The following is a 23344-nucleotide window of genomic DNA, read 5'->3' on the forward strand; positions in this document are numbered from 1 at the left end:
TCCTATATTATATTGATTTCTTTTTTTATAACTAAAAAGTACATTTTGAATATATATTTTTAGTGCATTTGGAAACACGAGAGAGAGAGAATCATTACATGATTTTTCAACTTTTACACTTTTTTCATTTGTTTTGTTACTTAATTTGTTTGAAAAAATATTTTATGTCCGATACTACTACTAACTAATTCAAAGTCAAGTTGCCATTAACTATCCAGAGTTTACATGGACTTTTTATACTTTTCCTTTTTGAAGAATGGCTCTTATTATAATATTTTGTTTAAAAAATTAATAGTATTGACCCTTCTCATTTTTCATTACTTTTTTTTAAAAAAATTAATCAAAATTAATTCGTCTGGTTCCAATTATGATTTCCCACTTGAATGCAAAACTGATGCATCCTTTTTGTCTTACTCCAAAATTGAGCAAGAAATATAAAGAAAAACTTAAAGACAGGTGAAGTCCTTCAGTGAACACCCAGCCATATTGATATGATATTAACAAATAATTTTTTTAATATTTAAAACTTAATAATAAATTCATCTAAATTTTTAAGTCTAGGTAAATAACCTAAAACTAATCAATTTTATACTCCCTTAAACTATATTCTTGCTTGTATATATAACTTCTGAAATTCTAAGTTACATGCAAATAAGCTCTTTTCACTTTTAACAATGTGCAAATAAATAATAAACAAAATTAATAGCATGCGAGTTATTTGTATAGATATAATTTGTTATAAAATTTTCAATATTAACAAGATTATTTACAGTTATAAGAATTTTGTATGATTTAGTGATTCAACAACACAACAGTAAACTACTATAGGTGAGAATATGATTCATAATGCACCCAAAAAAAAATCCATTATAGTATAATAATGTAAATTATAACCACTAGATTAGATCATTAAACTTAAAAATCCACAAAAATATATTAGTTAAGAGAATTGGAATATATATATATATATAGAGAAAATACTTAGATCAAGTTTTTATATTATTATGTAAGTTCTTTGAGAACGCTTATCATATGTCCTTTTTTTTTTTCATACACATTTTTTTATAACATGCTTTAATTTGTCCTGTACTCTCCAAAGGCATAATTTGAGATGAAAGCGTATAAAGTCGATGCTTATAATCAAAATCTAAAATTCTAAATTCTTCTCGTGATTCTCTTTGTCACCATTAACATGCACCTATTGCAGGGTTCTTATTCGTAACGTCAAAATTAATATCCTCTAATCTTTTTTTTGGTTCTTAATTCATTCATTTATTTGTTTGATTTATTTTTTAAATATAAAACTTTTTGATAGCACGTTCACTGATTATTAAGTACATATAATTTTAGCGAAATAGGAGGAGAAAATTAAAATAAAAGAAACGATTCATCTGGGAGGACCACATTGTTCAGCCTATGATCCTCTAAAGTTTAAAACTTCAAATTTATAAGGGTTAATACAAACTTTAATTCTTTAACTTTATTTTTATTTTGGGTTTTGATCTTTTAAATTTTTTTTAATTTAAAACATTAGTCTTTAGAATCGAATAAAAATTTGGATCATTTTACCACTTGAAAAACCAAAACCTATTATTTGAAATTTGAGAGACTAATATTAAAATGAGGGTAAACTTGAAAGACTAAAACTATATTAACCCAATTTATAAATTATCATGAAGTTTCCCTTTTTGGATTTTCATATTCTTTTTTTAAAATAAAATCCTAAATTAGCAAACTTTATGAAATTTAATTATACCTCCACTTCCGGGATTCATATCATAATCTTTATAGTTATACGATTATATTATTATAGGTAGTAGTGTTTTAGTATATTTATACTGATTGACGATGGATGATTAAACAAAATATTTATATAGTTTAATATTTTTTTATTCTATTAGAAAACATAAATAAAGGAAACAAATTAACTATAAAATGCTTTTCGTCGCTGCTCTCCTTCTTTCCACTGCTCTCCTTTTCTCACCGTTTAAAAAAAGCTTCACACAATGGACGCCAGGACGGCGATGAGAAGACGAGACGACGACGACGACGACGACGAAGAAGAGTTCAACTCCGCCAGGAAGCAGCCACGCAAAAGATTTCGCTTTCGGCCACGTCTCCATTTGTGTTTCGCCGACCCCGATTCTAGTTGGCGAACCGGAAGCGCCCCGCGCGGTAGCGCCACCGCTGATCTCCACCGCCGATTCCTGATTCGTCCAGACAACGGGTACATCTCTCTCTCACTCTCCCGGCGATAAACCGCTGTTCAACTTTCCATAACCGCTCCCTTCAATTTAGACAGATCAAGTGGATCTCTTTTCTTAATTTAGTTTCATAAATGGTCCGCTTTTCTTTTTTACTTTTTCCAGATAATCCACTTTTCTTGCTGGCAACATAAAAAAAAGAAAAAAGAAAAAAGATAATCCACTTTTACTTGATTTTTCTTCCACAAAACTAATTTCTGTTTGCAAGAAAATTTTTTTGCATGTTTGATATCGTAACTATAGATCATGTCCAATTCCAAGCTAGTCACTTGTTACTTCAATGGCTACAATATAGTAGTGGGTGTGTGTACTTCAAGAGCATGCATAAATGGTAATTTTACAATTCTTACTTTTTTATTTCATAATTGTAATGGTTTTAACACAAGTTCTTTTATTAATTTAAACAGTTTATATTTTTGCCATGACATTGATATTTGATGATTTCAACACAAGTATAATTGCTACGAAAATAACCTCTTTAAAGAAGTTGCTTACAGTTCAGCTCAGGAGTCCAGAGAAAAAAATAAAATTTAAAAAAATGTTTTTTATTTGAGTTTTCAGATTAAAATTTTAATTATGGTTAGATGCATGATGTATAATTACTTAATATTTAATGAATTTTTCGCAAATGATCACCCCGAAGCTTATTTATAGCTTCATGAAACTACTGTTTTGTGAATTTTCGATTTCGCCTTTTCTTTCTTTGTTTTTTTTTTTTTGGCCAACGATTTCGCCTTTTCTTGCTGGTTGCTAAATGCTAAGATATCCAATTTCAAACTTAAATTAAAATTTTCAAATAATTAATTAATACTGGGGAAAATGTGAGAATGTTATTAATCAGGATATGATAAGCTCCATGATAAGATAGAATAATGGACATGCATACACGTGGGAGGTGCTCCTTAAATCGTTAACTCTTAATCCACATCATGATTTGAAAGCCGCTTCCAAAATCCATATGACTCCTGTTTCGTCAAATTATGAAAGATTATTGGGAGAAATACAATGAAATTTCAAATAAAGAACATAATTATACGAAATTCCTAATGACAACAGAGTAGCTTGCAATGATAAGTTTCATAGTACTAAATAATCATTTCTTACTTATTATTAGGACTTATTAGTATTTTTATTTTTGGGATTTTATTGTAACTCTTTCAAGACTATTTGTTTGGAAAACTCTCATGGTGATAATTTTTTTTCTACATACAAGTCTTGGTAATAAAGCAAAAAATTGAATTTAAAATTTTCAGTTGGAAAAACAAACCTATTGAGAGACCCTTCTCCCTTTTTAGGACCGGGCCCAATATGGTTTTTTTTCTTAAAAAAAATTAAAAAAACTCAGAGGCTTTAAATTCTGAATTTTGTTGATAAAATGTTGCAAAAGAGAGCGAATTATTTTCGTGTAATTATTTAACGGGGTAAGTGTTCAATATGTGACTTGCGTTATGCATTTTGAAAATAATTTCCCCTATTATTAGCATTGTAACAAGTTTTCAACATTATGAGTTATTTGGCTATTTATTGATTTTTTTCTCAAAAAAATAGGAGTAATGTTTTAAAATACAATGGTAAGTGAATGCCGAACTTGGTATTAATCATAGATTTATAAATTTTTAAACATAAATTTTATCGAATGCAATTTCTGAAATAAACTTAATTGTTTTATTTTGGGTCTGAAATGTTTTTGGTGACAAGCAACTTATCTTTATAACAAAAGGCCGAAGATTGGTCTCAATAATACCTAGCCCAAAATTAAGGCCCAAAGGCAAGTTAGGCTTGAGTCTGTCCGACCCGAAAAAGCGAAGTTAGTCGTTAACGGACTTTTGGCGCCAACCAGCGTCGTGGTTTAAGCTGTGAAATTTGTTAGCCAGAAATAAAAAAAGCTGTGAAAATTTCGAATTCTCTACCAAGTTCTGTTTTCTCAGAAATGATGGCAACTTTGTTGAAAAATTTGCAGATGGTACATCTTGTGGAAGTATTTCATTCTGTTATGGGCGGTGTACTCTTCCTTCTTCACTCCTCTAGAGTTCGGGTTCTTCAGAGGATTGCCGGAGGAAGTCTTCTTGCTCGACATCGCCGGCCAGTTTGCTTTCCTTGTTGACATCGCCATCCGATTCTTCGTCGCCTATCGTGACATCCATTCCTATTGCATGGTCTACGATCACACTCAAATTGCCACGAGGTGCCCTTCATATTCTTCCCATTCTAATTTAACCTTTCAGTAATCTTTTTTTGCCGAATTATTTTGTTGATACTTTTGTTGGCGATTTCAATTGTAGGTACCTGAAGTCTCGGTTCACAGTTGATATTCTTAGCTGTCTTCCGTGGGATTATATTTACAAGGTATTTATTTATTCATTTGTCTATGCGACAAGGCTGGCTACAAGCCAACCTCTGTAATTGAGAACAAGTTGGTATATTGTGTGTTATTTATATTAAAATAGAAATTTCTAAAAAGAGTTAGACAGAAGTTCGATTATTTATAATTTTTATAAAATGAATTTTTTTTAATGCATATTGTTTCTTTGATTGAACCTCTTAATTAGTGCTTATAACAATTGACGCACCATTCGTTAGTTTTTTATTGTCCAACAGCATAATTAATTTAATTTCCTGAGCATGGATTTATTAGATCCACTTGATTTCTGTTATCGTTGATTCTATAACTTGGCCTTCTTTCTGTTTAAGGTGACATGAATTTATTTCCTTGGCCAGGCAACTGGGAGGAAAGAAGCCGTCAGGTATTTTTTATGGATTAGGCTAAGTCGAGCATGTAGAGTGACAGAGTTTTTTGAGAGGCTGGAGAAAGATATTAGGATCAATTACCTCTTTACTAGGATCGCGAAACTTCTTGTTGTAGAACTATATTGCACCCACACAGCTGCCTGTATCTTCTACTATCTTGCTACCACTTTGCCTCCATCAAACGAAGGTTATACATGGATAGGCAGCTTAAAGATGGGTGATTATAGCTATACAGACTTTAGACATATCAATCTTTGGAAGCGTTATGTGACATCGCTCTACTTTGCAATTGTTACGATGGCAACTGTTGGTAAGAATCTTGCTTTTAACTAAATCTTAGGAATCATTATAGTAAACCAACTCTCTCTTTATCTGGCTTACTTTCTTTCCTGCTCGTATGGGTTATTTTTTATCACTTTGTTGAGCGCCTGACGTGAGTTGATATAAATCCATGCTGAAATCGGTAACTTCGTTTTGTCTTAGTTTCTTATAACTAGATTTACTGGGAATGATTTCTTTATACTGTCAATAATGATCTTCCTTTATATGCTTGTTCCTTATTTAGAGACACTCGTTCAGAGTTGAATCTAACCTTTCTTCACCAAATACTAGGACGGTTTAACTTTTGTTAAGATGTGTTCTGATGCATTATTTTATCATTCCGCAGGCTATGGAGACATTCATGCGGTCAATGTCAGGGAGATGATATTTGTCATGATATATGTCTCCTTTGATATGATTCTTGGTGCTTACCTTCTTGGTAATATGACAGCACTGATTGTGAAAGGATCAAAAACAGAGAGGTTTAGGGATAAAATGGCTGATATTATCAAGTACATGAATAAAAACAATTTGGACAAGCAGATAACTAAAGCGATAAAAGGCCATTTACGCTTACAGTATGATCGCAGTTACACTGAGGCAGCTGTGCTTCAGGATATTCCAGCCTCTATTCGTGCAAAGGTTTTTGTAGCAGTGAAACTTGCTGCAATTATTTTGATGTTGTTAGTTTGTCATATTCTCCGTCTTTTTGGTTGAGTGTATCCCTACTGTTATTTCCCAAAAAAATCATTGACTTCAGAAATGCTTTTCTGAATTATATACATATTTTTTGAGTGAATTGCTCTCCCTTCTCTTGGAAGATGCTCAAATTAGACAACCCTCTCCATTCTTATGAAAATATACAAAAAGCCTTAGAAAACTGGGGAATGGCTATTTAAAACAGTTGTAATTTTACGTCAGCTTTGCTAAAGGAGGTCAATGTAGTTCGTCTTTTGATTTTAGGGATCTATTTCAAAATAGAAGAGATGGCCATGTAATTTAGACATCATTCAAGAAGGAAGTGTACTTTACTGATACTTTTATGACTATTTATCCTTGTTTGCAGATTTCAGTGAATTTGTATGAGAAATTTATACAAGAAGTTTCTCTTTTCAAGGGATGCTCTTTGGGGTTCATTAAGCAAATTGTAAGAAATTATTTCAACATTATCTTCTTGGATCAGAATTGTTATCTTTTTAAGTTTGGATTTGTCTGTTTACACCTACCAAATCCTACATCTTAATGTCTTTAGAAATGTAAATGTTTATCTGAGTTCCAATGTTGAACATTCGACTCATTAGATGCAATCTCAAAACTTGGGGAATTTACTCTAATGACAATAATGATCGTAATTATCTGATTTAATATTTTATGGGAACCAGTTCCTGGTCACTAAGTCATCAGAAAGAAGCATGAGCTGGTGAGCTTTCAGACAATATGCGGGGGTTTAGGCACCAAGAAAACATGCTTTTTGTCCGCAAATTTCCTATCAAGGCATTTAAACCTGATCAATGTTTTAAATATATCATTTTTGCATTTCATCTCAGTTTGTGTCCTAACAGAAACAGTGTAGAAGCTTGTCCTGTTTTGAGCAGAAATTTCTAATTGGAATTCTGGTTAGGCAATCAGAGTACATGAAGAGTTTTTCCTTCCAGGAGAAGTGATTATGGAGCAAGGAAATCTAGCCAATCAACTTTACCTTGTATGCGATGGTGAGCTGGTATGAATTTCCAGTTACTCATTTCAACATTTATCTGAAATTTTTTTTTTTGGGCATTTATTTGCAATGTGCACTTTATGGTCACTCTCATGCTCACTTGGTTCCAGTTGTTTATGATGTGTTCAAATTTTCAGCTGTTGATTCTTGTATTGTAACACGTTTCTGCTTGAGTTTTGCACGATAGGCACTGGATAGGAAAGATATTTGGCATGAATTTGAATTTGTGAACAGTTTTAAGACTATGAAAACAGCTTCAAACCTAAGTTCACTTACCTTTGTACCTTATGTAAAAGCAATGATCGTTTCCGGTAACTACAGTTTGGACCAGGCATTGATAATGTAGAGCTAGTGTAAAACATCAGAACTACCCTTTGTGTGCAGCTTTAACTGCAGTACTGCACCTGGTTTAAAGGAGAATGTCATGGAAGATGAAGAACATACCAGAATATTTTACTAACCAGAGACATTTGAGCAAATTTGATTCAGAGCTTTGATCAATGTTCAATCTGCAATTTCTCAGACATAAGGATATTCAAACATTTGTTTCACCCATACGTGCATTAAAATATTCAATCTGAACAAGGAAGTTGTGTTAAATCGAGGTATGCCCAAAAAAAAAAAAAACAACAAAAAAAAGAAGCATAATAATGATTGCTAAATTATTTATCTTTTGACCAATTTGCTTCTTTATTGGCAAAAGCGGTGTAAAGTCCCATCCAAGGCAGCAATTTGCATTTTATTTGGCTGTAAATTGGGCCTGACAGCATTCTATCTTCTTTATAGGTTGAGATGAGGAGAGAAGATGTTGATAAAGAAGTGTTCATAAGGCATTTGCAAGACCACTGTTTCTTTGGCGAGGTTTCTTTTCTTTGTGATATACCTCAACCTTCAACAGTACGAGCATGTGAATTTTGCAAGGTTTTGCGACTTGATAAGCATTCCTTTATGGAAACACTGAAGGTGTATTTTGCAGATGGTCGAGCTATCATGAACAATCTCCTCGAGGTCTGTTCACTGTGGAAAATTGGTTTTTCTTTCTCTTTTCCATTTCATATTTTGGTTGAAAATAACATCTATAACTTCAAAATGTTGCCGATTAAATATATTGATTGTAACTGACAAGGATTGAGTCTAATAAAAAAACGCTAATCTCTCATAACGTGGCAAACCAATGTTTAAATCCCCGCTAGTACTAGTGTTCACATTTAGTGTCTGAGTGTGCCTTAAATGGGATTGTCTACAATAGGAGGATACACACACACTGATCGTAGTTCACCTCGTTATTGGCTATTTTTTGGGACCTAGAAGATGTCTGTGCCTACAAACTCAGGATTTTTCTTCTATCTGTGGTTTCCCTCGCCCTAGGAAACATCATCACATAGTTGTCTCTGCATCAAGAAAGATTGGCATGATGTTGAGGTCATGATTTGATTCCAAACATCTGAGATCTATCCACTATAACTGTAGTAGGTAGCAGCGCACTAGCACATCGCAAAACAGAAATGTTGCGTCATTCAAGTATACATCACTTGGCATTAGAAATTTATGTGTTAGCCTTTGCCGTTGGCTTCAGATCTTTTCTTGATATTTCCTTATTTCATGATTGTTCTTGACTAGCAGGGAAAAGATTCCAGTATTCAGCAGAAGCTCCTGCAATCAAACTTCTCCTTGATTCTTGAAAATCATGAAAAAGAGATGGTTATGAGAATGAATTGTGCTGCATACGAAGGGGACATTCACTTTTTGAAACGTTTGATTGAATCAGGAGCAGATCCCAACAAGACTGATTATGATGGTAGATCACCCTTGGTATGAATTCTGTGCGCCCAACATATTATTTCATGATTCTATGATAATGAAGCCTCCTGTGCTGTCACTTACTGTATTGTACATATGAAATGTCCTGTACTTTCTCTGTATGATATGAGTGGGTGAAGCTTGTCCTTGGAATGACAACGTCGGCAACTTGTGGGAGGCAATGATCTCCTAAACAGATACCAGTCTAAGTTTCACAAGTTAATGCCAGGCCTTCAGTTCCTGAGTCAGATTTTCTTCATGCTTACTTTTGTATGAAAAAATAAGTGGTAAAAGGAGGAGAAAAAGAGATATTATTAATTGAGAAATCATATGGTCAAGTAAGCACTTGATAGAATATGCAGGGAGGACCAATGAGGGTTGAGTCTAGCGGAAGGGGCTAGTCCCTCATAACGTGGTGAACCAAGGTTTAAATCCCTGCTGGGAGAGGTGCTCACATTTAGTGCTTAACAGTGCTTCAAATAGGATTGCCTCTAATAGAAGGATACCCATACTTTAGCAAAAAGAATATGCAGGGAGGGAAAAACATTGTATTAACTTGTTTTTGTGTTTGTTTTTCAGCTTATTTCTGCATCAAAAGGATATGTAGAAATCGTTCATTTTCTTATTGCACATGGAGTGATTATCAACTTCTCTGGTTAGCTTTGAAACTTAACTTTAATTTGAATTCAGTGACTACAGCCAAATTTTTTGGTTATAAAAAATGACACAAGCATAACATTATATTAAATTTTAATTAACCATTTGTCCTAGATAAATTTGGAAGTTCCCCCTTGTTTGAAGCCATCAAGAATGGACATGAAGAAGCATCTTCTTTACTTGTGGATGCGGGGGCTACTCTTACCATGGATCATGCTGGGAACTTTCTTTGCATGACTGTTGCAAACAAGGAGTTGAGCCTTCTAAGGCGGGTCTTGGATTACGGTATAAATCCAAATGCCAGGAATTATGATCAGCGTACACCTCTTCACATAGCCGCCTCTGAAGGTTTGTGTAAAATGGCTGAGTTGCTTCTAGAAGCAGGAGCAAGTGTTTTATCAAAGGACAGGTATGATTTAAATATCAAATATTTATTAGCTCTGTCGGACAACGACTTTGTATGTTTTCCACACCTTCTATGATTCTAATGTAAAATCAGAGTATTGGTAACAATAGGTGCTCCCATAACGGTATTCCTGTCTCGTGTTTATTGACTTGCTTAGTAATTCCTCGACGACTTCCTACTTGCAGATGGGGAAATACGCCGCTTGATGAAGCTCATATGGGTGGAAATAGGAACATGATCAAAATGCTCCAAGTTGCAAAAATTTCTCAGTTGACCGAATTATCCCACAGTATACAAGAATCTCGAGGTATGATTACCTTTCTTAAGCATGTCATGCCTTCTTGGAGGATTTTTAGGAGGTGAACATTTAAGCATTTTGCTTGAGAACGTGTACTGTGTACCTTCAATGTAGGGAGCATAAATATCCTTATTTTTGGATTGAAATAAGAACTCATTATAAACACGGATATCTAAAAGGTTAAGAGCCTAGGATTCCCAAGCACTGCACTCAGTTCTTTCCAACTTTAGCATTCCAGTGCTTCAACTTAGGAACATAAAATACTCATAACTGTATCTATCACTAGACTAATGAGAACTTATGCTGTCACTTACAGAGGAGTGGAGCACCTATCAATAGACTAATGGTTTTTCCCGTTTTATTACAATGGAATTTCTCCATTATAACTGTATCAGGTCTAGTTAACTGGATTGTATCCCTTTTTTCCGTAGAAGTAAAGAAAATCCACTACAACTGGATTGTTTTAACAACAACAACAATAATAATATACTACGATCTGTCTTCGCAGCAAAAGTGCTATTACCTTCAACAGATGAAATTCCAAGAAAGAAATGCACTGTGTTTCCTTTCCATCCATGGGATCACAAAGAGGAAAGAAGACAGGGAGTTGTCTTATGGGTTCCAAAAAGCATTGAAGAACTTGTGCAGGTGGCAATGAAACATCTGAACTCTTCAAGTGGTTCCTGTATTTTATCAGAACATGGGGGTAAAATTCTTGACGTCGACTTGATTGGCAATGATGATAAGCTATTTCTGGTGAGGGAAGAACAAGCAGAGAGTTCATAAATTTATCGAGAAGTTTGAGTCACCCAAGGCACCACCAGGCACAGCAGAAGGGAATATGCAGTTAAAACTAGCTTCTTCCAATCTGCTTTTCCCTCCCTCTGGCAGAGAATGAAAAATCATGGAGAAAAAACAGAGGTGGGAAGGAAGAATATTGCCTAAGGCCTCAACATTTTGATTTATTTGCATTAGGTGCCTTTTAGAGCAGAAGATATTTGGTGGAAATGATGTATGTTATGAACTGCAATTGTTATTGAAAGTAAAAAGTTTATCATGTGAAATGAACCTCCCCCAACAAAAGGTGTAGGATCTCGACAGATCTTGAGGCTTATTTTACTGTTTCAATTCAGCATTGATGTACTCACTGTTCTGAAAACCCAAATTGGGTTAACTGTGTTGATATTAACTATGTATTTAATTTCATGTTGAAAATCATTAAAACCATAGTTTAGTTAAACATTATACTAAAAAATGATTTATTTATTTATCTGCTTATCATTCATTGATGTGATGTCAGTGTAAAATTAAATAATTGATACTCCTCCGGTCCTAAATGTAAGACCCTTGTACTAGTGTGTATAAGGGTCTTACATTTAGGACCGGAGGAGTAATTCATCAATATATATTGGACCGTTTTATTCCTAAATGTACACCGTAATCTTACAAATTATACTTCTTTCAAGAAAATTTAAACATTTCTATACAATGCATAGAGAATAAAAAGATTTGGCGGTTGAAAATGTTAGGAACCTATAATTTGCGTTAATCATGATTCGGGAGGTTGGTAGCACATTTATCCGGCTAAGTTTTGCACCTTTTATTGGTTCCTTCCAACCTTAGGAGATAAGATAACGGAGACAAAAGAGCTCGTATTTCACCATCACAGTTCTTTTTCTTTCTTTTCTCTTTCTTATATGAAAGGTGAAAAAAACTCAAGTGACAGATGAGTCAAAACTAAAGCTCTGAAAATTCAATAATATCACTAAGGTTTGAACAAAACAGTGGACCTGCTTTCACCCTTTTGAAATCTTTTCTCTCTTATCATGTGTCAGGGAAGTATTAAAAAAAAAAACTATTCAGATTTAATTTTTCATTAAGGACAAATAAAAAAATGAAGTGTTGTAGATAAATTGGGATGGTTGAAAGTGATGGATGCAATAACCTTGATGGCAAGCAATGTAGAACTCAATGTTGGAAAGTCTTGAAGACAAAGAGAGCCTCCAATTGGTCACATGATGAGTTCTAATTCCTGAGCTCTTCAAAAACAAACAGAGATAGCTTCTACCTTTGCCCATTTGGATTCTCCCCAGGAAAAAAAAAAAAAAGCATTGCTCTATCTAAAAAAATATACTTCATGTGGGAAAATTTACTGGGATTTTCTAGGATTCTATGCATAAAATGAGAAAGTGACAGAATGAGGGTGGGGGGAATGGAGTTTGGTTCAAGATGTAGCCGTGTGTAACGACTAATGACTGAGATGGTTTCTCGGACCAGGCTTCATTCCCCTCACTTCCTCCTCTCTCGCTCGTCAAGAAAGAAGCTGCAGTGAAGAATCAAATGTGAATAGAGGTCAGTAGAATTGGTAAGTACTTAGATCGTTATTTCACAGTAGTGCAGGTTCAAATTTCATTATTGATGTTAAAAGCTCTTTAGTTTGTAACGTGTAAATATTTTCATAAATTTTTTTTTAACCATGATGCTGCTCTAATTCTAATCAATTCTGGAAACCAAGTAAACCTAGACCTTGTTTGATTTTCTATTTTCAAAATAATTTTTATTTTTTTAAATTAAGTTTTAAAAAAAAATTTGATCATTAATGTTCAACTAATGTTTTGTAAAGTAAGAAAAATAATAATATGTTTTAGAGGAAAAAAAAGAACAACTTTTATAGGTTTTCTTATCTATTTTAAAAATCTTTCTGATTTCTGGTTAAATTCTTAATTTCAACTCAATAATAGTTTAATTCTGATCTAGTTCTTCTCAGCCACAAAAACTTATTTTCAATTAACATTTTAACCAGTCCGACTTCAGTTCTTTCGTCACTGCAACGTTCTCAACAATGTGTGGATTTAATATTATATCATCTCAAAAAAAATTCATTATTCACATGCTCATTATATATTTTTGTGAGATTTGAACTTACAATGTCATCTTTTTTTTTCTTGCCAAAACTTACAACCTTGTTTAAAAAAGTTGGGTTAATATAAACTTGGTCCTTTAAATATATTGTCATTTTGGTTTTGGTCTTTCAAGTTTTAAACAATAAGTTTTGATTTTTCAAGTTTCTTTTCATTAATTCAATAAAAGATTAGACTATTTTATTTTTTGAGAGACCAAAACCAATGATTTAAAACTTAAGAGACTAAAATCAAAATAAAAACAAACTTGAACAACCAAAAATTATATTCATCAAAAAAATTTTAAAGAGAAATACCTGGTATCAGCTAGGTTAAATATAAATGTTATCTTGAATATTTTTAGTTCTATTTCCTTTTTTTCCCCCTCTTATTAGACAAGGACAAGGACGCGGTTGGTTCATTTTTTAATTTTGAGTGTAATTACTAGTCCATTACATGTCCTTTAAATGTATTCTCATTTTGGTTTTGGTCTTTTAAGTTTTAAACAATAAGTTTTGATTTTTCAAGTTTCTTTTCATTTAAAACATTAATCCTTATAATTCAATAAAAGATTAAACTATTTTACTTCTTGAGAGACTAAAACCAATGATTTAAAACTTAAGAGACTAAAATCAAAATAAGAACAAATTTGAATAACCAAAAATTATATTCACCAAAAAAATTTTAAAGAGAAATACCTGGTATCAGTTATGTTAAATATAAATGTTATCTTGAGTATTTTTAGCTCTATTTCCTTTTTTTCCCCCTCTTATTAGACAAGGACAAAGACGCGGTTGGTTCATTTTTTTAATTTGAGTGTAATTACTAGTCCATTACATGTCATTTTCCCTCCTTGATTTTTCTCCCCCTCCAGACAAAATTGTTCTAATCTTCGCCGTTAAGCATTGTTGTCCATACTCGCGTTGAAAAGTGAAATTAGTTTCACTTGCAAATAGGCTCTATCATACTTATTCACTCACAGATATCTATTTTTTTTAATGAAAAACTGGATTCAATATAACAAAAATACAACTAAGCTAGCCAAGCTATCACTCGTCACCAAGCTCCTCCTCCTGTTGCATAAGAGGTGGCTCACGAACATCTTTTTCACATAGTAAAAAAACTAATTCCAGTTATAAATATATATATGTATATTATAAATTGTCTAGTTTCGCTTACAAGTAGGCTCTCCCACTTTTATTATGAGGGGTAATAGCGTCATTTTTTTGTGAAATTAATATTAGTTTGGACCTTGGTTCTACAGTGAAGTTTTAAAAAGTTTTGGAAGCTCTTTAAAACCAATTCTTGCAATTCTCAAACGAAATTTTCTCTTTTTCCCCCCTCTTATTAGACAAGGACAAAGGAGAAGGACGCGGTTGGTTCATTTTTTAATTTTGAGTGTAATTACTAGTCCATTACATGTCATTTTCCCTCCTTGATTTTTTTTCCCTTCAGACAAAGTTGTTCTAAACTTTGTTGTTAAGCATTGTTGTCCACGCTCGCATTGAAGAGTCAAAACTTATAAATGGGTTTTTCTATACTTATTTACTCACAGACATCTTTTTTTTTAAATGAAAAATGGATTCAATATAACAAAAATACAACCAAACTGGCCGAGCTATCACTCATCATCAAGTTCCTTCTCCTGTTGCGTAAGAGGTGGCTCACGGACATCTTTTTCAGGTAGTAAAAAGATTAATTCTAATTATAAATATATATATATGTTGTAAATTGTCTAGTCTCATTTATAAATAGACTCCTTTACTTTTATTATGAGAGGCAATAATTTTATTTTTTTTATGAAATTAATATTAGTTTGTACCTCTTTCTTGGAACGAAGTTTTAAAAAGTTTCGGAAGCTCTTTAAAACCAATTCTTACAATTGTCAAACGAAATCCTCTCTCTCTCTCTCTCTTAAGTGTAATTACATTACAGGTCATTTTCCCTCCAGGCAAAGTTGTTCTAAACTTGGTCGTTAGGCATTGTTGTTCACGCGGCATTGAAGAGTGAAATTACCCTTGTCGGTAATCCACTGAAGAAGGAACAACTCACCCTCTGCAAAGCAAGGAAGAAGGAGACGGAGGAGGCAAGTGAGTGGTGATACCAACGATTACCCGAAGATGGCGCTTCAGTGGATTATTCTCACCTATGTTGTTGCAGCTGAGGCAGCCATTGCTGTTCTCCTCACTCTTCCCTCTCCCAAGCTCCTCAAGAACCATTTCGTCTCTCTTATTTCCCTCATTCTTCAACCCGCCCTTTTCATTGTTCCCTTCTCTGTCTTCCAGCTTCTCGGTATTCGTTTCTCTATCTTCCTCCTTCCTGCCCGAATATCTTCTGTTTCGGTTGGGGGTGGGGGTCGGGTGATTTAAATTTACTTTGTCTAGGGTTTCCCTGTGTGCATTTCTGCAATTTTGGAAATGGAATTTTTTCTGGTGGGATTTTCAATTGTTTGCACTGAGTAAGCAGGATTTGTGGTTGATTCCAGATATATACTGGAAAAAGGAGCATCGGTTGATGTGTACTTCTGAGGTCTGTACTGCTGCAGAGAGAGACCGATATGAGAAATCTGTAAGCATCTTTCATATTCATTGTTTTTCCCCCCTTTCTTCCAGGATTTGAGTTTAAGGTGAGATAATTAATTGAGGCATCGATAAGGAGCTAAATAACTGATTTAGAGAATTATCGGTGAAAGATCGATGTTGTCTTACCATGGATGTAGCATTTAAATTTCTGACTGCGTTTCAGCCGTTGATCATTGTTTCAGAAAACGTTGCTTTGAATATTGCAAACAAAACAATGACAAGAAGCCTGGGTTAATTGGGGTTTAACCACGTAAACCCTGAATTAGTGCTGATTGTACCGTGCCATATAGGTTCTCTTTTGCCATGATTTTGTTGAGTTGTACATTCTCTTTCGTCTATTTAACAGATGTGGTGTTCTTGGTTTAGAACTAGAGCTGTATATCTGCAGAGCAATTTTAAATGCTATTCATGCTCCTCATCGTTTTAAGATACTCCCTCCAATTCAAGATATAAGATGAGTTTTATCCATCTACGGTTATCAATTAAAATCAGTTTAAAACAATAAATATGAAGGTTTTTTTTTTTCAAACATATCCTTATTAATAAAATAAATAAATAAAAGTTGCAACAAACGGGTCAAAGAGAAAAGAGAATATATGTTAAGGGTAAAAAAAATTTTAAAAAAAAAAATTACTAAATGCTTAGGCAAAACGAAATGTTATCTTATAAAAATAATCAAGTTTATCTTATATTTTGAACTGAAAGGAGTACATGTTTTCTCAGCTCCTCACCTTTCTTTTGATTGAAGCTCTTTACTGCTAATATAAAAAGTTGACACATTTTATGGCCAATTTTCATTGCCACTGTTGGCTGAACTTCTCTTTTTAAATGCTGTTCCTTTTGTTGAGTTTGCTTTTCCTGAGATCATCTGCAGGCTGCACTCTAAAGCATATTTAGCAATCTAATTCACTCAGTTTGGCCACATGATCTGTTAGCAGTGTGCATGATGCAGAAAGAATGTTGTAGGTTATCTTTCTTATAGATATCCATAGTTGTGTAAACAAGAAGATGGTTATAATTTCTGAAGATGGAATTTTTACCTAGAGCATATGATAATTGATAATCAGGTTGGGGATGTTCCTTTGATATTTCCACTTTCTGTTGCTTCTTGTGATCCCTAACAAGTAACAAGATTTATACATGCATAGAAGAAACTTGTGCTGGAACTTCCAAATAAATGTTCAATATCAAGCATATAATGTGCATTGACAGCAAACTTATTACTTGATATGGTTAGATTCATAATTTTCCGATGGAATGATACAATTCAATTGGCTTTTTTGCCTTTTCCTATACCTGTTTCTTTAAAAGCGCCGTATGCTATTGACTCATTGACTGAAAATCAATTGGTGTTATTTAGATCTACAAAGCCCAGGGAAATGTGATTCTTTGTGTTGCAGCATGCTTTCTCTACTGGTAAGTAACAACACCACCCTTGTGGAAGCTTGGTTTTTGATCCTTGCCTATCATATGTATCACATTATCTGAACCTTTTTTTTTGGGGGGAAAAAATCAATTGTTATGTATATATGAGGGGATCTCAGGTCTAAACTGACGAGCTCCTTGCTTTTTAGATAAAATGAAATTAATTATCCTTATTTGGTTTGTGATTTCTGTTTGGGTTTTAAATGACTGTGGTGGCAGGTGTATATACCGTATTTGTAAATACCAGAAGGAGATCCAAAGTCTGGAGGAAGTGGAGAAAAGATACAAGGCTCAATAGTTTTCATAAGGCCACACCGTCTCTGCTCGGGATCTCCTTAGTACTATCAATCCTGAAGCTTAGATGTTAGTGCTTTTGTAAACTCTGTACAGTTGTCCTAATTTTATATATTTCCTTTTCACTAAAAAAAAAAAAAAAAATTTTCATAAGGCCTCATGGTGTATTGATGGGTTTAGTTCAACTTGAAAGCCAAATGATGCTATTACTCTATTATGTGATTTTTTTTTCTTTCCCCCTAAAATTACGGTTCTGTTGGACGTTGTATTTGTATATGTTTCCAATTTACTCTCCATGTTAGCCCAACGTGCTTTTTCATAAGCCCAATAATTTTCTTTTCACTTGTCTAAGTGCATGTGAAAGAATTTTTTTTGTTTTCAGCCTTTCTTTTTAAAAAGGAAGTTAGGTAGGTTGGGTTTATTTTTTCAGTTTTTTAAATAAAGTATACGTTTATAATATATTTCATTTCACACATCAAAATTTTAAAATAATATGCTTTTTTGGAAAACAACACATATAAATATTCTACTTACCAAAAAAAAATTATATAATATTCTTATTAACATATCAAAATGAAAGGGTAGTCTAATATATTATAGTTCATCCTTTGTAATAAATAGCAAGCTGATTTTGTTGATCTTTGTATGATCATTATATTATATACTATTTAAAATTGTAGAACATTCACTATTAATTCATTTCATTGATGTAAAAAATAAAATCCAACAAAAATAAGTTGATATATTTTGAGTTGTACCCCAAAAAAAAAAAGTTATCAATATTGTTGGTCTCACTTTGACTTATCTTACAATTATAGCAGTGTTTGGATGAATACCAAATTATTTTTAAAAGTAATTTTACGATATACAAAATAAATATGTACAGGAATTTGTCTCGATTTACGGAAAAATGCTTTCTAAAAGCATTTTTATCACTTGCCAAACACCCCCTATGTCAAAATGTAAAAGGCATACAGATTATTAATTAAAATTTAATTTAAATGATTCATACCTGGAATTAATAAAAACAAGAGAGGGGGGTGGAGGAGGAGAAGAAAGAAAGAAGATGGATTGGTGATTTAGTGTTGGTGAATATTGGTGAGCAGTCTGGCCCAAAAAATCATTTAAAAAAAAAAGAAAAAAAAAAAATAGAAGGAACTGTAGGTGAGCGGAATTGGCTTGAAGTGGTCAAGGGGAAGGAATTGGTCTTTTTCTTTTTCTTTTTATTTAATTCAACTGGCAACTTACATGAAAACTTTCATGCCATGTTTAAAGAAACACCACAAACACCAAAGTATACCATAAGCTTTAATTCTTTCCAACATTTCTTTGCCTTCCAAGTAACCGGTGCATAAAATCACAAAGGACACAGAAACTATTGTATGCAAGTATGATCTTAATTTTACTGTAATGTACAAAATGAATATCCTATCTGCTTGTATGGATTCTTTTAACCCTATGCATGACACTTGCCCTATCTCTTCTAAGTTCTAACTCTATGGAAGTAAATTAATGTGTGCCAAAATCTCAAAAAGAATTTGAGTTTCAAAATGATCTCTTGACATTCTTGAAATCTGAGTCCATGCATTCCAAGCCAGCCCTATAAGGATTGAACAATTTCAGAAGCTCTGTTGCTTTCTCCTTCGTTTCATCACCACAACCAACCTGCAATACTACTAACAGCTTCTGAAACGCACCAACTTGAAGTGCTTCAACCAGAGCTTCTTCTACTTCGTCTTCATCATCATCTTTGGATCCATATCTGCATAACTTCCAGATTGCAGACACACAGTGATCTGTGGCCAAAGCAGAAGCTCTTAAGATCTTCTTCACCAATACAGGAACTGTTAGAGCATTACTGAAAGCCCTTTCTCTTCCTTTTTGACAGTCACAGAGTGAATCAAAAACACCCAAGGCTTTCTCAGATAGGCTCTTGTCTGCGTCAATTAGGATCTCCAGAAGTGAAGAGATCAAACCCAGGCCAATAAATTCCAGCTTCACCTTCTCACTTGATGGATAAGAAGATGAAACCAAGTAATAAACAATCCCCATTGAAGCTTTCGTGATTGCTGGGTTTATTCTCTTGTTAATGAACTCCGCTAATAGATCAATGGTCCCTTCGATTTCTGTCATAGTCTCAAAAGTCTGTTCATTACCAGAAGAAAGGATCTCTCTCAAAGCAACGATGGCATTCTGTTTTCCGGAAAGATCTTGATTCTTGAGGAACCAAACCAAGCAACGCAGGGCATCTGAAGAATGCAAAATTTTCTGGGCTTCGAATTGAAGCGGAAGCATCCAATTTAGGGCATTCAAAATCTCCTCCAGCAAACTCCCATTTTCCTCAACGGAATCATTCGCAAATTCACGAAACGCAGAGGCTAAGACGCTAGGAGTACCATTGTCCACAATGCACCTTCTGTTTCTCTCGCTCTCTGAACCCCATACCTTGATTCTCTGCACACCTTGTAGAAAACCATACCGATCCAAACAAGACGCCGAGGCGTGAAGATGAAGAACAATCTCTTCGACTTGGGTTGGAGTAACAGGTATTCTGGGAGTCGGAATTCTCTCGATCCCAAATCGACGATTCTCAACGCACCAATCCTGAATCATAGCCCTAAGCGAGTGATTGGGAAGGAGATCAAAGCTGGAGAGAATCTGATTCGTTACAGGGCACGTGAAATTCCCATCTTCGAGCCACCGCTCGATGCTGGCACGATCGTAGGTGATTCCAGATGATAACGTGACGGGGTCTTTCATCAGATCAAGAGAAACAGGACAAACGAAATGGTTTGGAGTAACAAGCTCCAAGTTGAGCTTCCTGTTCTTGTTCTTCCTTCGACTCCATCCTAACACCATTTGCGAGGATTGGAAGAGAAGAAATCTGGGAGGGAAGGAAAACGATTGTACGGTTCGATAACGCAAAGGCTTGAGAATCTGAAGTTGGAATTGGTCTGTGTTGAGCGGGTGAGAATTTATATTTGATTAATACTGGGGGGACAAAGTAGATTCAAAACAGAGAGGCGAAGAATGATTCTAGAGAGAGAGAGATGTTTGTTAAGGAGGGATGTCAGGGGATGATCGGATTTGAATATTGACCGTTGAAGATTTGAAATAAATTCAAATCCAAGCTTCAAAGGAAGAATTGGTAAGCTACACTATTACTAGGTTGCTTTGTAGTTTTCTGATATTAATATTTAATGTTGCCAACTTGTTATCTTCATTTGTTCGTACCTGTGGGGCGGATTAAGGACACTCATCATTTTTCTTTTTGTTTTTTTATTTATTTAATATAATTAAACATATGCATGTTCATAAACATATATCAATACCAAACTTGAATCCAAAATTTCATTCAAGGGTGACAGATAACGTTGCCACTAAAATAACTAATTGCCAAGCTCGTTATTTTTCTCACCTTGTTTATATACTTACCATGTTATTTAGTTATTTTCTCTTATGGCATATATAAATTATAACTTTTGAAATAAAGCCCCTCTTTTTTGTGAGGTATGTTTTTTATTTATTTTGTTTATTTTAAAATTTAATCGATTGCATCTCTCTATATTAATTATACAAATAAATTTTTTCAAGGAAAAAAAAAACCTACTAGCACATTACATATGTGTGAGAAAACCAGTCTATTCATATCGTAACTTGTAAATAACATGATTCCATGAGATTTTATAATTAATATTAATGACATTGATAATAAAAATAAAAATAAACCATTGACGTAAAACGTATAAATAGTTGCCAAAAAAATATAAAACGTAAAATATAAAATAAAAATTATCACAAATCAAACTATTTATAAATCATAGTAGAATTCGCATTTACTCTAGACTTCATGCGATGCACCAAAAAAATATGTTTGATTTTATGCATGATTCATCTATACATGTACACACACCAAGTTAATAAATAAATAAAACATAATAAATATTTTTCGCCACGTAAAATAAAATGAATAACAATTAGTTGTTAAAAATAATTAAATAATATTTAGACCTAAAAATTATAATAATAGATAAATTGTAAATATATATTAATACACTTGCAAATATAAAAATTTAGGTGGCAAACGAAACATTTAAATAGTACAAGTTACTTGCAGTAATTTACTAATTTACAACTAAAATTTTCATATTTGCAACATTTTTTGTTTGAAATTTGACTATAATTAAATCGAAAATTTCAACCTAACTATTATTCTCCGTATCAAATACTTTACTTGAAGAGACAAAAACTTAAATTCCCCTCAAAGGAAATGAGCACATATACTAATTTATTATTTATTAGGCCGTACACATATGGTCCTTCGCGAGGAATGTGTCAATGAAACGGAATATTAAAAAAAATATTAATTTTATTTAGTGAAAGTTGAAGTCCTAACTGATAGAAGTCTTTTTATGGCATCAAAATTTTAATAACAGAAAGCGATAATCTCTGCATATTTTATATTTCTCTGGGTTTACTATTCTTCATAGCACCCTTGAATAAAGACTTTCCAAATAATTATCTACAATTCTTCTCGTTTGTTTGTTTGTTTTTTTTTTGGCCAACCTTTATTTTATTATTTTGAGAAAGCTTGTCTACCTTTTATCTTGGGAAATGTTCGCTCCAGTTCTAAATGTAAGAAAAATTTAAAAATTTATTTTGATTCTAAATATAATATCATAATACATTTTATTTCTCAGATTTATTATTTTTTAAAATTATCTTTATTGACCGTATACGTATTGGAATGCTTAAATATATGAAAATGGATGGTGAAATGTTTAATTTTTTTAATTATGAAATAAAATAGAAGTTGTCTTTAAGTTAAAACAAAAATACATACCATTCAAGGGTCAAAAATCGTGAGAATGGCACTGTAATACAAAGTTGAGAAGACCACGCCAATTTTTGACATCTTTGCGTGGAGAGCAAGATGATGAAAGTGGTGACATGAATAAATTCCTGTTGAAAATGATTTATCAGTTGTTAATAATAATGAGAATAATAAAAAATTAATAATATATAGCTAACCATATTTCGGGAAACCCTTAATTAATTAATTAATTTATCAATTTGGTCACAGATTTTGTTCTTATATTAGGTCCTCTGAGTCAACATTGGACGGTACCTACACTCTTCAAATCTAACTTTGTTTAACAACTAGATCTATTAATATAATTCATATTTTCATTATGAAAATTTGTTTAATAAAATTGTAATTGTAATGTGTGTAATATTCTTTTTTTTGTTGGGAAAAAACACTGATCATATGATACTGAGTCTGAAAATCACGAGCTATTTATATAATCTTGTTATGTTATTCTTATTGGATGATTTAATAACAAAAATATTTTTTGAAAAAAAACAATGTGTTTATATATTTGGATGTATATAAGAAAGGAAGAAAGAAAATAAAAACACACAAAAACATGAGACAAGCATTATTTTTTGATATATGCCTTTTTCTTTAATTATATTTTAAGCTGTTAAACATCCACCTCGGATTAAACCAACTTCATCAAGAATAAAATTAAAAATTTAAGCGCGTCAGCTAATTTTAACTTATTGTCTTAATTTATGTAATTAATAATTAATAAATCTTATTAATAATAATGAGGAAATATGAAATCACAACCCAGTAGGTTGAGTGATGAGTCGATCAATTTATTAATCTACTTTTTTTTTCTCAGTTTTACTTTTTTTTTTAAAAAAAAAACAATTACAAACATGTGAATGCAAGAATCAAGCCTGAAGCCTCATCTAAGCATGGTGGCATTGGTGGGTAACATATAGCATTAATTGTCGAAATAAGAGTAACTCTCCCAACTTGATTTCTCAATTTAAAGATGAAAAAACTTTGCATCTACAAAATTAAGTTTTGTATCCCGTTCCGCTTACATCCTAATTAGCCAACTCCTGAAATTATGAAGCT

The 23344-nt window shown here is 32.9% G+C and overlaps 3 protein-coding genes across 4 annotated transcripts; 2 read left to right on the forward strand and 1 right to left on the reverse strand.

Moving 5' to 3' along the window:
* The first annotated feature begins 1996 nt into the window (after positions 1-1996).
* Positions 1997-11458, forward strand: LOC114715915 (potassium channel SKOR). Its single transcript, XM_028900827.1, has 13 exons — positions 1997-2227; positions 4225-4449; positions 4547-4610; positions 4983-5322; positions 5680-5975; positions 6400-6480; positions 6955-7053; positions 7837-8058; positions 8674-8862; positions 9430-9505; positions 9622-9916; positions 10099-10220; positions 10720-11458. Exons 1-13 carry the CDS (start codon positions 2007-2009, stop codon positions 10995-10997), a joined length of 2508 nt encoding a protein of 835 aa, XP_028756660.1. The 5' UTR covers positions 1997-2006; the 3' UTR covers positions 10998-11458.
* A 3624-nt stretch (positions 11459-15082) lies between these two features.
* On the forward strand, positions 15083-17719 carry LOC114715920 (uncharacterized). 2 transcript variants are annotated; one of them, XM_028900832.1, is made up of 5 exons: positions 15083-15403; positions 15597-15679; positions 17054-17109; positions 17338-17423; positions 17563-17719. In XM_028900832.1, exons 1-4 carry the CDS (start codon positions 15232-15234, stop codon positions 17414-17416), a joined length of 390 nt encoding a protein of 129 aa, XP_028756665.1. In that variant the 5' UTR covers positions 15083-15231; the 3' UTR covers positions 17417-17423; positions 17563-17719. The 2 variants fall into 2 exon arrangements, with proteins under 2 accessions (XP_028756665.1, XP_028756663.1); XM_028900830.1 differs by having other exon boundaries at positions 15084-15403; positions 17338-17719.
* Positions 17720-18691: 972 nt separating this feature from the next.
* On the reverse strand, positions 18692-20394 carry LOC114715898 (U-box domain-containing protein 21-like). The gene has a single exon (XM_028900809.1). The coding sequence runs from the start codon at positions 20269-20271 to the stop codon at positions 18958-18960; it is 1314 nt and encodes a 437-aa protein (XP_028756642.1). The 5' UTR covers positions 20272-20394; the 3' UTR covers positions 18692-18957.
* Positions 20395-23344: the final 2950 nt, after the last annotated feature.

The sequence above is a fragment of the Neltuma alba genome, unplaced genomic scaffold (assembly GCF_004799145.2).
Source record: "Neltuma alba isolate B1F8T4 unplaced genomic scaffold, ASM479914v2 tig00011618_pilon, whole genome shotgun sequence".
NCBI classification, from domain to species: domain Eukaryota; kingdom Viridiplantae; phylum Streptophyta; class Magnoliopsida; order Fabales; family Fabaceae; genus Neltuma; species Neltuma alba.

Bases quoted from the DNA above. Each gene is read 5' to 3' on its own strand.
- LOC114715915 (XM_028900827.1), top strand. From the start codon at position 2,007: ATGGACGCCAGGACGGCGATGAGAAGACGAGACGACGACGACGACGAC. The intron at 8,863-9,429 runs GTATGAATTCTG...TTTGTTTTTCAG, and splicing joins ATGATGGTAGATCACCCTTG to CTTATTTCTGCATCAAAAGG. The intron at 9,506-9,621 runs GTTAGCTTTGAA...CATTTGTCCTAG, and splicing joins AGTGATTATCAACTTCTCTG to ATAAATTTGGAAGTTCCCCC.
- LOC114715920 (XM_028900832.1), top strand. From the start codon at position 15,232: ATGGCGCTTCAGTGGATTATTCTCACCTATGTTGTTGCAGCTGAGGCA. The intron at 15,404-15,596 runs GTATTCGTTTCT...GGTTGATTCCAG, and splicing joins CTCTGTCTTCCAGCTTCTCG to ATATATACTGGAAAAAGGAG. The intron at 15,680-17,053 runs GTAAGCATCTTT...GGTGTTATTTAG, and splicing joins GAGACCGATATGAGAAATCT to ATCTACAAAGCCCAGGGAAA.
- LOC114715898 (XM_028900809.1), bottom strand. From the start codon at position 20,271: ATGGTGTTAGGATGGAGTCGAAGGAAGAACAAGAACAGGAAGCTCAAC.